The sequence below is a fragment of the Hyperolius riggenbachi genome, chromosome 10 (assembly GCF_040937935.1).
Source record: "Hyperolius riggenbachi isolate aHypRig1 chromosome 10, aHypRig1.pri, whole genome shotgun sequence".
Taxonomy (NCBI): Eukaryota; Metazoa; Chordata; class Amphibia; order Anura; family Hyperoliidae; genus Hyperolius; species Hyperolius riggenbachi.
In genome coordinates, this window is record NC_090655.1 from 44460090 (window position 1) to 44474543 (window position 14454).

Consider the following 14454-nt stretch of genomic DNA (forward strand, 5'->3'; position numbering starts at 1 on the left):
AGCAGTGACAGACGTGCTGGAGCTGTTTGGCAGAATGTCGGAGGTGGAGGTGAGGCCTACAGCGGAGGAACCTGATTCTACACGTGCACCAGGTGCACCTTCTGCTGACCCCAACATTTTTTTTTTAAATTTCGCTATTTTTTGCCCACGGATTCGGATGGCAGCCTGATGCATGCCTGATACAAACGGACCGGATCCGGATCGGAACCATACGGTTCTGATCAGGATCAGGTCAGGATCCGGTCCGTTTATTTGCCAAAACGCAAGTGTGAACGGGGTGTTAGAGGCAGAGGATCAACAGGGTTAGATGTGGTTTATTCCATTTATAGAATTCTCTGACTCTGAGAGTAAATGGAACAATGTGCATTGTTTAAGGGCCTATTTCCACTAACTGCGATCCGCGGCCGATTAAAATCAATAGGCTGCATACGAATTGTGTGTGGCGTAATAAAATAGTACCAGCTGCAGTTTTTCGCAGACCGCATCCCTATAGCCATGCATGGCTTGTCTATAGCGATATCAATTACCGCTGCGCCTTTGCTACAGCGTGGGTGCCACGTACAATTGGAAAGTGTACACGGCACCCAGTGGTAACTGTCCCTAAAATAAATATGTCAGTCTCCTTATCCTCTCACTTCAGGTGTGCTTTAACTGCATGCCGCTGCGCTCCGATTGGCGTGAACACAGCGGCAGCCCAAGGACCACCCCATGCCAATTGGCGTGATACCCTGGGCTGGGGTTTTGCAGGAGATTGCCGCATGAATGATGAAGCTCCGTCCCACCATCAGTCTCCCAGCAGCGATCGCCGCTAGGAGACTGTTAGACGACGAAACCGCCATCTAATAACACTGTACAGCGATGTGATCTAAGGCAGCGCTGTACTGGGGACAGCCATGTGACACGGCTGTCCACCTGGGAGGCACTAAAGCGATCCGCTGTGATAGGCTGAAGCCTTTCACAGCCGATCACTGTAATTGGCTGACAGGGGGAGGGATTGGATAATAAAATAAAAAAAAGGAACATTTATTTTTTTAAAAATAAATAAATATTTATTAAAAAGGCAGAAGGGATCAGACCCCACCAACAGAAAGCTCTGTTGGTGGGCAGAAAAGGGGGGGAAGGGGGAATCACTTGTGTGCTGAGTTGTACCGCCCTGAAGTGAGCCCTTAAAGCTGCAGTGGCCCAATTTGTAAAAAATGGCCTGGGTTAATACTGTGGTCCTTAAAGAAAACCTATAACATCAAAAAGTTCCCCTGGGGGGTACTCACCTCGGGTGGGGGAAGCCTCAGGGTCCCAATGAGGCTTCCCACGCCATCTTCCGTCCCTCGGGGGTCTCGCTGCAGCCCTCCGAACTGCGGCGATGTAAATATTTACCTTCCTGGCTCCTGCGCAGGCGCTGTGGCGGCTCTCGGCTCCGAAATAGGCGGAAATACTTGGTCGCCGTTGGGTCTGCTCTACTGCGCAGGCGCAAGTCTCCGGTGCCTGCGCAGTAGAGCGGACCCGACTGAGATCAGGTATTTCCGTCTACTTCGGAGCCGAAAGCCGCAACAGCGCCCCTGCTGGAGCCTGGAAAGGTAAATATTGAACAGGCTGTTGGGTCTGTCGGGCCGCTGTTCGGAGGGCTGCAGCGAGACCCCCGTGGGACCGAGGACGGCGTGGTAAGCCTCACTGGGACCCTGAGGCTTCCCCCTCCCGAGGTGAGTACCTCCCCAGGGGAACTTTTTGATGTTATAGTGTCTCTTTAAGAAGTTAAATGGCTGTAGCTCTCAATGGCTATGAATCCAACAGGTGACAAGCACTATACAAATGTTAACATTATTAGTAACATTAATTCCTGACCAGGACACTATCTGCAGAAAGAATATGTGTATGGGTGTATAAGTATAAATATATACAGTATGTGTGTGTATACACATACATCAATATATACATACTATACATACTGTATACACAGTGCATCCGGAAAGTATTCACAGCGCAGCACTTTTTCCACATTTTATGTTACAGCCTTATTCTAAAATTGATTAAATTCATTTTTTTCCCCACAGAATTCTACACACAACACTCCATAGTGACAACATGAAAAAAAGTTTACTTGAGACTTTTGTTAATTTATTAAAAATTAAGAAAGATTGAGAAAGGATATGTACATAAGCAGAGATGTAGCGAACGGTTCCCGAACCGTTCGCCGGCGAACATCTCTGCATCACTGGGCCTTCTACTACTTCCGGCTCGCTATGACCCGGAGTAGTACGCCTGCGCTGCCCGGCAGAGCGCGTCCTAGATCGCGCTCCTGTTGCCGGGCACTCTCTGAGCATGTGCGTGACGTCATGAACGACGTCACGCTCATGCGCAGAGAGTGCCCGGCAACAGGAGCGCGATCTAGGACGCGCTCGGCCGGGCAGCACAGGCGTACTACTCCGGGTCATAGCGAGCCGGAAGTAGTAGAAGGCCCAGAGATGTTCGCCCGGCGAACGGTTCGGGCCATCTCTATACATAAGTATTCACAACCTTTGCCATGAAGCTGAAAATTGAGCTCAGGTGCATCCCTTTTTTCCCGATCATCCTTGAGATATTTCTGATATATATATATATATATATATATATATATATATATATATATATATATATACATACATATACAGTATATGTATCCTATTTCATTTTGTTTACCCCCAAACTCTAACCTCGAATAAAAGTCTGCTTGCCCAAACCCAATTTGGTTCTCTGTCAGTTCTATGTCCTCACGCCCGCCCATTAGTAACCTCAGCATGCCTCCTCTCTGCTCATCAGTAGAGCAGAAACAGCCAGATTTGGTGTATTCCATTTATATACTGTCATCCTCTGAGAGTAAATGGAACAAAACATTCAAAAAGCATTTACTGAAAGGGAATCTGACTGGAAAATAAACTTATGAGATCATAAATTTTATTTGTAGTACAGGGAGAACATTAGTAGCAAAGATATGAGACTCCTATTGTTTCCAGTACAGGAAGAGTTAAGAAACTTCACTTATTATCTATGCAAAAGAGTTCTCTGTGCTCCCAATTTAAGGCTCATACACACATCAGACCATAGTCTTTGGAAAATGAAAGATCACAGACCAATTTTACCCCCTTCCATGTACTATGAGAGCCATACTCTACACAGTCTTTTCTATTGAGCTGAGCTCCCCATCAGAAAAAAATCTTTGCAAGATGCTGCACACACAGATGCTGTACAGACACAAAAGATCAGTATCTCCAAAAGATCAGTATCTGCAAAAGATCAGTATCTGCAAAAGATCAGTATCTGCAAAAGATCCGTTCCTGCAAAATGCATTCATAGTCTATGAGATCTGCAGATCATCATACACACCTTGTTTAACAGACATTCATCTGCAGATCAGATCCACCAGGATGGATTTTCAGATCTGCAGATGATTGTCTGATCTGCAGATGAATGTCAGTTAAACAAGGTGTGTATGATGATCTGCAGATCTCAGACTAGGAATGCAATTGCAGGAACAGATCTTTGGCAGGAACAGATCTTTTGCAGATACTGATCTTTTGTGTCTGTACAGCATCTGTGTGTGCAGAATCTTGCAAAGATTTCTGTCTGATGGGGAGTTCAGCTCCATAGAAAAGACTGTGAAGGTATGGCGCTCATACTACAGGAAGGGTGGTAAGATTGGTCTGTGATCTTTCATTTTCCAAAGACTATAGTCTGATGTGTGTATGAGCCTTTAGGTTGAAGACAGTGCTGTTTTCTGAAGCGCTTATATATCAAAGAAACAATGAAAGACAACTTCAGATAAGATTGTAATGCAGGGAAGTTCAAAGGGTCATTAGCTCTGCTCTGTTTCATAGTTTAAAATACAGTACAGTTTGTAAACTGCAAAAGTTATAGAATGATGTAATGATATAAAAAAAAGCTTTATAACTAAATACAAATACAAGACTCCTTTCTTTGCTACTGATAATACAATTCAGTATATCCTAAGTTTTTTTCCCCTCTACAAACAGCCAAACAGCCACCAGCCTCATCTGTTTCAGTGCACTTTCTCACAAAGCAGGGTTAAAATTATGATAAGGATTAATATTTTATATTTATACAGCGCCAGCATATCACACAGCGCTGTATAATACCTAAAGAACAACAGGTCTTAAATGTTACAAGCAGTGCGGAAACGTTTAGGGATATATGAAACTGTAATAGAGAGCTTCTTAAATGAAGTACTTACATAATAGAAATTATATAGGAGGATAAAATTGCTATATACCTCATAGACTTACAATTGCTGGTTAATAATAGGATTGCGTTATTTTGGGTGGGCTGGTTCTGCCATCCTTTAAATTAAACTTTACTTTCAAAACAAAATGATTATTCTAAAAATCTAAAGCCTGGTACACACCATGCAATTTCCCGTCAGATAGATAGATAGATAGATAGATAGATAGTCTTTTCTTTGCTTCGATGGGCATACGTAGGAAAACGCGTGAAAAATATTGGTATGACTGGTACACACCTTGCAATTTCCCGTCAGATAGATGGGTCGAATAGATAATTTCCGACAGGTCCGAACTGATTTCCAATCGTTTTTATGATCGATTTGCATAAAAGTGATCAGCAAATCGATCAGAAAAATGATAGGAAATTATCTATCGACCCATCTGATGGGAAATTGCAAGGTGTGTACCAGTCATACCAATATTTTTCACGCGTTTTCCTACGTATGCCCATCGAAGCAAGGAAAAGACTATATCTATCTGCAGTATATCCTATCCAGTCGCAGGCCACTGGGCATGTGCGGCCTGAATCACGCGCATCCTGATTGTGCGCCGACGGGCCGGGTGAGTTTTGTGCATGCGTAGTAGCGAATCTTCCATACTGCCCATGGGAATAACATTGTCATGCATGGGAGTACAATGAGGAGGTGTGTGGCCAGCCTGCATTGAGGGGGTCGCTGCTGCTGAATAGAGCATTGCAAAGTGATGATGACACGGGCACAGGATAACTGCAGATGATGGAAGGCAGATAAGAAGTCACCTAATTTGGAAGCTGTCCTGTGCCCCTCGCAGCTCCTCGAGTGTCCTCCTGTCCCCCGCTGCAGCTTAGTTTCATTTTCGGCCGGCTAACAGTCGGCCCCCTGCAACGCGTCCTCTTTGTCTTCCCCGCGTCATGCGCAGGCGCAGTACACTTGCACCTGAGCATGATGCGTTTGGCAGAAGAGGACCAGTTGCCGGGGGCCGACTGTTCACATTTTTAAAATAAGAAATACTAGCGGACCCGCGACGCCACATAAGAGGGTAGCAGGCAGAAAGGGGGTATTGGGCACAGCGGCGGGAAGGGGGGTCGGACCACCCCCCCTCCCTCACCTGGGTACCCCATCTGCTCTCCCCCTCCAGCTTAAGCTCAGCAGCAGCCACCGCTGCTATTAGTAAGAGGCAGCGGGTGGGGAGGACTCACCTCTTCCACGTTCCAGCGTGCATTCCACTGTCGTCACTTCCTGCAATGCTGCCCACTGTATTGTAAGTGGACGGCATTTCAGGAAGTGATGACAGTGGAACGCACGCTGGAACGTAGAAGCGGTGAGTCATCCCCGCCCACTGCCTCTAATAGCGGCGGCGGCTGCTGAACTTAAGCTAGAGGGGGAACACAGATGGGGGACCCAGGTGAGGGAGGGGGGGGGGGAGTCCGACCCCCCTCCCCACCGCTGTGCCCAATACCCCCTTCCTGCCTGCTACCCCCTCCAGCTCGGCGGCAAGTGTATGACCACCCCTGGGGGCAGGGTGCTACTTCTTCTTGCTTGGACCGGCCCCTTTTTCTTGTTTGGACCGGCCCTGGGGGCAGGGCGCTACTTCTTCTTCTTGCTTAGACCAGCCCCTTTTTCTTGTTTGGACCGGCCCTGGGGGCAGGGCGCTACTTCTTCTTGCTTGGACCGGACCCTTTTTCTTGTTTGGACCGGCCCTGGGGGCAGGGCGCTACTTCTTCTTCTTGCTTGAAGGTTGAGGCACTTAGCCTATTATATATATAGATATCAATTTAAAGGATGGGAATAAAGTTTAGAGTCAATCAAACATTTTTTTTCAGTAGAGAAATACATACATTTACATAGAAAGGAGGACACAGCCTTGAAAGAGGGACAAATGAGGAGGAAAGAGGGACAGGGCTCCCAAAGAGGCACTGTTCCTACAAAAGAGGGACAGTTGGGAGCTGTAGATGCTGTCCTACGTCTGTGACTGGTATTGACTCAGGCTTCTGCAGGTGTAAAAGAACTACAAATCCCAGTGCTTGCCTAGGCTTGCTGGGATCTGTAATTCATACTCTGACATCAGAGAGGTTGCACTTGCCAGGGTCTTCCATAGACATTGCGGTACATTTATCAAAACCAGTGTAAGGAAAACTGAACCAGAACTGCTGCAAAGACAGATGACCATGTGAAGAATCCTGATTGGTTGCCGTGAGCGACTTGCTCCACTTCTGCACCTGTACCAGACTGGCTGCTATTCTCCTTGCGCTGGCCTGATGAATGGGCCTCAGCTCCGCATGCAGCAGTGTGGTTATCATTCTCCGGGTGAGTCACTGCAGCCAGTACATTATGGATTATGCATGGAGCAATATGTACAGCTGGCTCTCCCAGCCATGATATGAATGATGGGTGTTCCCCTCTCTCGCGCTCCGCTGACTGTCGCCGTATAACGGATGGAGAGAATGTTTTATTCAGGGATGAGGACTTGCTAAATAATTGATCGTAATTTGATCTTGGTGAAGCAGGGAATATTAAGAAGATATCGCATGGTGCCGCTGCCTCTCAGCGCCTGTCTGGCTCGCAGTCTAAACCCCATGCTCACACTGACATCTAGTGGCAAGAAAACAGACTTACAGGGGGAGGGGGGGAATCTTCACCCTATCTAGGTTGTTATATTATAACGTTGTTGAAATAAGCTTTCAATTTTTAACCTACGGTATCTCACAAAAGTGAGCACACCTCTCACAACTGTGCGAATATTTTATTACATCTTTACATGGGACAGCACTGAAGATAGGACACTTTGATACAATTTAAAGTAGTCAGCGTACAGCTTGTATAACCGTTTAAATTTGCAGTTCCATTTAATGGACCAGTGGACAAAGAAATACAATACAATACATTACAATAACATTTCTATAGCGCTTTTCTCCCATAGGACTCAAAGCGCTTAGGCTCTCTCAGATTCAGTAAACCCTGAGAATCCCCCATGAGGAAATGGACTGGCCCAAAACCTGTCGGTTCTGTCAGATTTTAACTGCCTACTTTTTTCGCAATAGTGGTCCTTTAAAATAACTCATACAGCCATTAATGCTAAACCATTCGCAGCAAAATGGAATACATCCCAAATATTTTATTTACGTTTCCCTTTTGAAAGCCTGTTTTCACCAGTCACCACATACCCCCTGGCAGGGCTGCCATCAGACACATTTAAGGTGTTCGCCGGCGATCAGCAAATCACTGTGACACAAGGAATCCTATGGGATTACTCTCACGACAGTGCTTGAGCAGCGCTTGAAATTTGCGAAAATTGTAGCATTTTCTCAGCGATTGCGATTCTCATTCACTGAAATGAGAATGCCAGCGCAGAAGCATGGCAAAATCACATAAAATCGAAATGCAGTGAACATAACCACACCCACTGACGTTCTGTACATTCTGTGACAGACTTGTAGCTGCGGCCCATGTTTGTGGCATTGTTCTCTGGGCCCCAGACTCACTCGGGCCCCATATTGCAGTCCAACCTGTGATGCTCTGAAGGCGGCCCTGCCCCCCAGTATGGTAAAGATTATCTCAAATACCCCTTAATATAAAATCCATAGCAGAACATGGAAACAATTTCTAAACAATTTCCAAGCATTTACAGTTGCAGTTCATCGACTAAACGACTAAATTGGTGTTGTCTACATAAGAGTTTTTTTATTTATCATATGCTAAAAACTCTTGGTTATACTTACTTAGCCATATCAAGCCTTAGTACCCCAGGACCCATCAGAAGTACCCCCTGGGTACCACATGCTAACAGGAGTCTGAATCAAATTAAACACAAATACAGATACTTACAGTACCTAAGGAGAAGGAAGGCTCTGGGTCCTATAGAGCCTTCCCGCTTTCCTCACGATCCCCCGCCAGCTCCTTCGTTAGCAGTCTCCGACCAATCGGTTGCAGACTGCTCTCTTCCGCTTGGGGTACACTTCAGAAGCTCTTGGGTCGGGCCGCCCTGTAGTTCGCACACGCAAGCACCCTCTCTTGCACGTGCACAGTACAGAAGTGCCTACAGTACACATTTTCCCGTCTGGTCTGGGAAAATGTGGCAAGTTGGGAGTCTGCATTCCGCCTTGCGTTCCGTAGAAATTATGTTATTTTTAACATATAATCCTCTTCCTGCGTGTAAGAGAAGCTTAAAAAAAAGTCCCAAATGGATACTTTTTTTTAAGCAAGTGTGAACCGCCCCTTAGGCAGGTGTGACCAAGTAATATCCAAAGCAGGAACAACAATACCAACTACATTTCCCAGCACACCTGCATTACAATAGAAACTGTATGCCTACCAGAGGAGATGGGATTTGTTGTACACAGGAAACAGGTGAGCGTGAGGCCTCAGTTTCCTAACAGGAAATGAGTCAGTCAGCAAGGTCTGAGTGGAAAGGTGCATAGCAGCAGGTAAACAGAGCTTCCCCCAAAAAAATTTAAATTTAAAAAGTACAATTCAAGAAGTTGAAACTATTACACCTATCAACATTGCTGTTTTAATATTTTCCTTTGTTTAGATCTGAGGTTAGTTGAACTTCAAATAGTGTTAGTAAAATCAACAATAGCTATTGGCTACTGTGGTCTGAGAGGAGGTCGAGGTCTACGTTACCTTGTGAAACACGGCAGGGTTGGGCAGAGCTGGTGGAAATCCTGGCACATCATCCCGAGCAGCGACTGAGACCTGGAGGAAAATAGTCATGGTCATATGGAGGAGCCAAAAGGGGAGGCATTAAAAATGTTGGCCCCAGTTTTCCCATTCAGACAGTTCATTTTTGAAGTCCTCAGCTAAAGCAAATACTTTATTCAAAGCAAATCGGAAGAGGGCGTTAGATACATACTTAGGACCACATTTCTAGAAAGGCCACAAAGGACCGGGCCTTGGGTGGCGTTAGCCCAAGGGGGCACCTGGGCATGGAAGAGGGTGTAGCTGCCCGCACAAGCCAATCAAACAACTGAACAGCATAATTCATAGTCGATGTTAATATAAGAGAAGTTTATAACAATTTAGTGCTAGTTTTCTGTACAGAACAATATATATACCTATATAGGTCTGTTGTATGATAAGCAGAAAAGTTAGCCTGCTGTTAAAGTTAATTTGTGTGTAGAGTAACAGCCTGCAGCATCAGCTATAATATAGCTAGCTAAGCACAGGACAATACATGGTTAATCAGAGTACTCCAGTCACCTGACAGTCTAGACCAATCAGAACCCAGCCTCACTCTGAGATCTTCTAGAACAGTGTTTCTCAACACGAGAGCACAGCAGGGGGTACATAGCCAGGTGGGGACGCAGCGCAAAACAGGGGGGTTGCGGGGTCCCCTCCCCCCCTCCCTCACCTTGGGCTTCCCCCTCCGACACTCATTAATAGCAGCAGCGGTGGTGGTGGCATAGTAAAAAGGAACGCACACTTACTTCTGTGTTCCACGCTGGAGGTCCTTCTCTGTCAGTGATGACGCTACAGGAAGTAGCATCATCGCTGACAGAGAAGGACCTCCGGCGTGGAACACAGAAGTAAGTGTGCGTTCCTTTTTACCATGCCACCACCTCCGCTGCTGCTATTAATGAGTGTCGGAGGGGGAAGCCCAAGGTGAGGGAGGGGGGGGAGTGGACCCCCCTCCCCGCCGCTATGTGTGGGCATGCTCCCCCTTTTTGCGCTGTGTCCCCCTCCTGGCTATACTGGGGGCACCTATACCTAGCTATACTGGGGGCACCTATACCTAGCTACACTGGGGGCCCCTATACCTAGCTATACTGGGGGCACCCATGCCAGGCCATACTGAGGCCACCCATGCCTGGCTATACTGGGGGGGGGGGGGAGGCCATGCCTAGCTATACTGAGGGCACCTATACCTAGCTATACTGAGGGTACCTATACTGGGGGCAGGCACCTATACCTGGCTATCTATCTGTACTGGGGGCACCTATACCTGTAGTGGGAGATATATATATATATATATATATATATACATACGCATGGGGGGGGGGGTACTTGGCTGGAACTGAATTGCGATAGGGGGTACTTGGATAGAAAAAGTTGAGAAACACTGCTCTAGAATCTAGCCAGACATGCCAGCAGCCATTTTACAGACAGATACAGACAGAATCTTCAGAGCTTATGAGAGAGACAGAGCAGAGAAACTGCCCTTAACTTAAGATCCTTTGAGGTGAAAATAGGGATCCATCTGAAAATGGAGCCTGCAAATAATGGCGCACTGTGTTGCCTCTAATCCGTTTGTCGCGTATCGCTATTTAACGTTTAAGCCTTATCGTTATTTAGCGTTAAAGCCTTATCGTTATTTAGCGTTAACACACAGAACCCTCTCTGTACCTATCCCTAACCCCTAGACTCCCCCCCCCCCCTGGTGGTGCCTAACCCTAACCACCACCCCTGTGGTGCCTAACCCTAACCACCCCCCTGGTGGTGCCTGACCCCAAGACCTCCCTGGTGGTGCCTAACCCCAAGACCCGCCTGGTGGTGCCTAACCCTAAGACCCCCAGGTGGTGCCTAACCTTAAGACCTCCCTGGTGGTGCCTAACCCTAAGACCTCCCTGGTGGTGCCTAACCCTAAATCTCCCCTGGTGGTACCTAACCCTAACCTTGACAGTGTTACATTAAATCCATTCACCGTTTTGCAGTTAAATAGCGTCTGCAGTTTGGCTTATGTAGGGCGCAATTGATAAATAACGTTACTGTGCGCAATAACGTCTGCTGTTTGGCATATGAATGGCGCTATTGATAAATAATGTTACTGTGTGCTGTTTTTCTTCGTTTTTCCCTGTGTGCCATTCCCTGGAGCAGTACTAACGATAGATAGCGATAAGCGTATCTTTTTAATGCGGCACCATTTTTATGCATAGGCGCCATTGGCAAATGCAGGGGGGGGGGATTACAGCTGCCCAGAATCCCCCCTCAGACCAGGGCCTGTACAGTGTCTGGGGACAGGTGCAAGTTGAGACACCAGAATATCTGCAGGTATCCTGCAGATCACAGCACTGCCTCCTTTCTTTCCATGCTACAGCTGACTTTGGATATAGCAGCAGCGTGTGTACAGAGCATGGAGCGGCAGTGTGTGTACAGAGCATGGAGCAGCAGCGTGTGTACAGAGCATGGAGCAGCAGCGTGTGTACAGAGCATGGAGCAGCAGTGTGTGTACAGAGCATAAAGCAGCAGTGTGTGTACAGAGCATGGAGCAGCAGCGTGTGTACAGAGCATGGAGCAGCAGCGTGTGTACAGAGCATGGAGCAGCAGCGTGTGTACAGAGCATGGAGCAGCAGTGTGTGTACAGAGCATGGAGCAGCAGCGTGTGTACAGAGCATGGAGCAGCAGCGTGTGTACAGAGCATGGAGCCGCAGCGTGTGTACAGAGCATGGAGCAGCAGTGTGTGTACAGAGCATGGAGCAGCTCTGGGGAACTTCACAGAGTCAGGTATGAGCACAGCCCTGTGCCCTGCTGGGTGAATGCTTCACTTTCCCCTTCATTACCAATGTTGGCTGTCCTCATTATTATCTGTATCCAAACTGCTCCTGATCGATTCCGTTGTTGATCGGGAGCAGATCAGACATTTAGGAAATAATCATCAGATCCTGTCAGTCGGATGGGAAATTGCATTGTGTGTACCCAGCATGATGTCCTACCATATTATTTTACTGTATTGTGCGTGGCTGACGGAGACCTTTCAGGAATCCCCCCCCCCTGAAAATCCTGGGTTTGCCCCTGGGGGCTGTGCGCCATTATTCACTGATCCGGAAAATAGGTGAGCTATCTTGGTTTATATGTACTGATTAACGCTGCTAATGACAATGTTAGTGGTTGGTTATATGTTACAGTCTATACTGAATACTGTTTTTGTATGTTTGCCCCTAGTTCTACTGCTTTCTATCGCTTGAAATTGCTTGAAACCACTCAGAATGCCAATACGCACCAATATTCTAAAACTGTGATCATCTTTGTTCCCGATTCCCTATTCTGATGATGTTAGCATTAAAGAAAGTTATTTTTGTACCAGCGGTATGTTCTTAAAGTCTTTCAAGGATCCGAGGACAGTTAGGGCCCGTTTCCACTACAGCGAATCTGCATGCGTTTTATGCATGCAGATTCACACAAGCAATAGAAGTGGATGGGCCTGTTTCCACTTCTGCGTGATTCTGTGCAGTTTGTCGTGCAGAAAAAATCTGCACAGCAGACCCATCAGAATTCGCACGCCGCCCATCCGCTCTTAATGTAACTAAATAGGAAAACTGCAAGCGTTTTAGTCTTGCGGTTTTCCCGGCATTTCCGCTTGCATTTCGTTTAAAAACCCATGTCAATGCATGCCGGCATTGACATGGTTAAAATCGGGTTGTGAAAATCCGCATAGAACCGGCAACGGAACCGCAACCACATGCGGATTCGTTGCTGCGATTTTCCCGTCGAAATCGCACCGCACAAGTGGAAACGGGCCCTTACAGAGGGGTTGCTAAATATGAAAGAGGAAGCTAAAAATGGAGAGAAACACATAAAAAAGGGAAAATGATGCCCAAAGGAAGGTGTTCATGAAGCAGAGGGGCTGCTGTACATGGATGATACACATGGGAGAGGAGGCTGCACATGGAATGGGAGGGGCTGCTGTACATGGATGATACACATGGGAGAGGAGGCTGCACATGGAATGGGAGGGGCTGCTGTACATGGATGATACACATGGGAGAGGAGGCTGCACATGGAATGAGAGGGGCACTGCTGTACATGGATGATACACATGGGAGAGGAGGCTGCACATGGAATGGGAGGGGCTGCTGTACATGGATGATACACATGGGAGAGGAGGCTGCCCATGGAATGGGAGGGGGCTGCTGCTGCACATGGATGATACACATGGGAGAGGAGGCTGCCCATGGAATGGGAGGGGCACTGCTTTAGATGAAGGGGGAGTCACAACATACTTAGCCTAGGGGCACAAAAAACTATAAATCTGGCCTTGTACGTACTTCAGTAGCCCATCGTTCCAGCGCAGGGTCACTCTTCTCTTATGGTTATGCTTCTGGCCATGAATTAGCATATCCAGACTAGGCATGGCAAGTAAAATCCACCCATACTCAGTACCAAGCCACTTGTGTATGTTTTTTTCCTCTGTGCGTGAGCTCTTGGTTCTACTGGGCATCCGTGGACCTTACTTGTGCTTGCCCAGTGTAGATGCCCTCATACACAGCCAGAAATAGGGCCAGAAGAAACCTATACAACAAGTTTTGTCAAATAGAAATCCACTCTTACCATTCTGTTGGTTTTATGCGCAACTACCTGAAATACACCTGTACAAGTATGTTCACTCTACTCTTCTGCTACATAGATTTGATAAGATTGACAAAAAAATTGTACATGGTAAAACAGGTCAGTCATTGGCCAATTATTATTGTAAGTGTGTACCAGGCTCAACGTATAGCATGACAGCTAACAGATTCTGTAGAGAAGCTCTCATACTACATGGAGATGGTCAGCTTTGCCAATCATTGGGCAATGAAAATTTGCATGTGTGTATGCACTCTTTACCTCTGGACAATCACCAGCAATGATTCCAAACGACAGATGTTAGGCTCTTGTAGCAAACGAAAGCCTGGTACACACGTTCAATTTTGATTGGCCAATCCCTGACCAATTTGACCACCTCCATGTAGTATGAGGGGTTAACCTACACAATATGCTCATAGGGTTTAATATCTGTTGACCTTCATACTACATGGACGTGATAAAATTGGTCAGTGAATGGCCAATCATAATTAAAAGTGCATACCAGGCTTTAACAGCAGATAAATCCTGATACACACATCCAACGATTGGCGAATTGTACCACTTCCATATAGTATGAGAGCTTACTTACACAATCTGTTCATAGTATTCTAAATCTGTGTTGGAGAAATTGGTCAATTAAAATTGGATGTGTGTATGCATGCTCAGAGACCTAGTAAGGGCTCCGACAGGCACACATATCCTTCCCTTTGAGGTCACACAGCTCACCTTGTACAGAGTGTGGCCGCTGTGGCTCTGGCAGGGCTGGACGATGATAAAGCAATGCAGGAAGTGAGAAGTGATCATGTCGGGGGAGAACATGGAGCCATCCTCCTGGTACACCAGGGACACAATATCATTCCCAATGTGCCGCTTCCTCTGCAGCTGAAAGAGACGTTACAGACATGTAAAAAGGTAAGCTTGCCCCA

At 46.8% G+C, this 14454-nt stretch overlaps 1 protein-coding gene across 2 annotated transcripts in view; it reads right to left on the reverse strand.

The window, feature by feature from the left end:
- LOC137536013 (rap1 GTPase-activating protein 1-like) overlaps positions 1 to 14454 on the reverse strand; it is a 363102-nt gene that overhangs the window by 25509 nt on the left and 323139 nt on the right. For both annotated transcript variants that reach the window (XM_068257949.1, XM_068257950.1), the window contains 2 exons: positions 14255 to 14410; positions 8873 to 8944 (listed from right to left, as the gene is read on the reverse strand). In XM_068257949.1, the coding sequence (XP_068114050.1) occupies positions 8873 to 8944; positions 14255 to 14410 (228 nt within the window). The remainder of the gene's footprint in view (positions 1 to 8872; positions 8945 to 14254; positions 14411 to 14454) is intronic.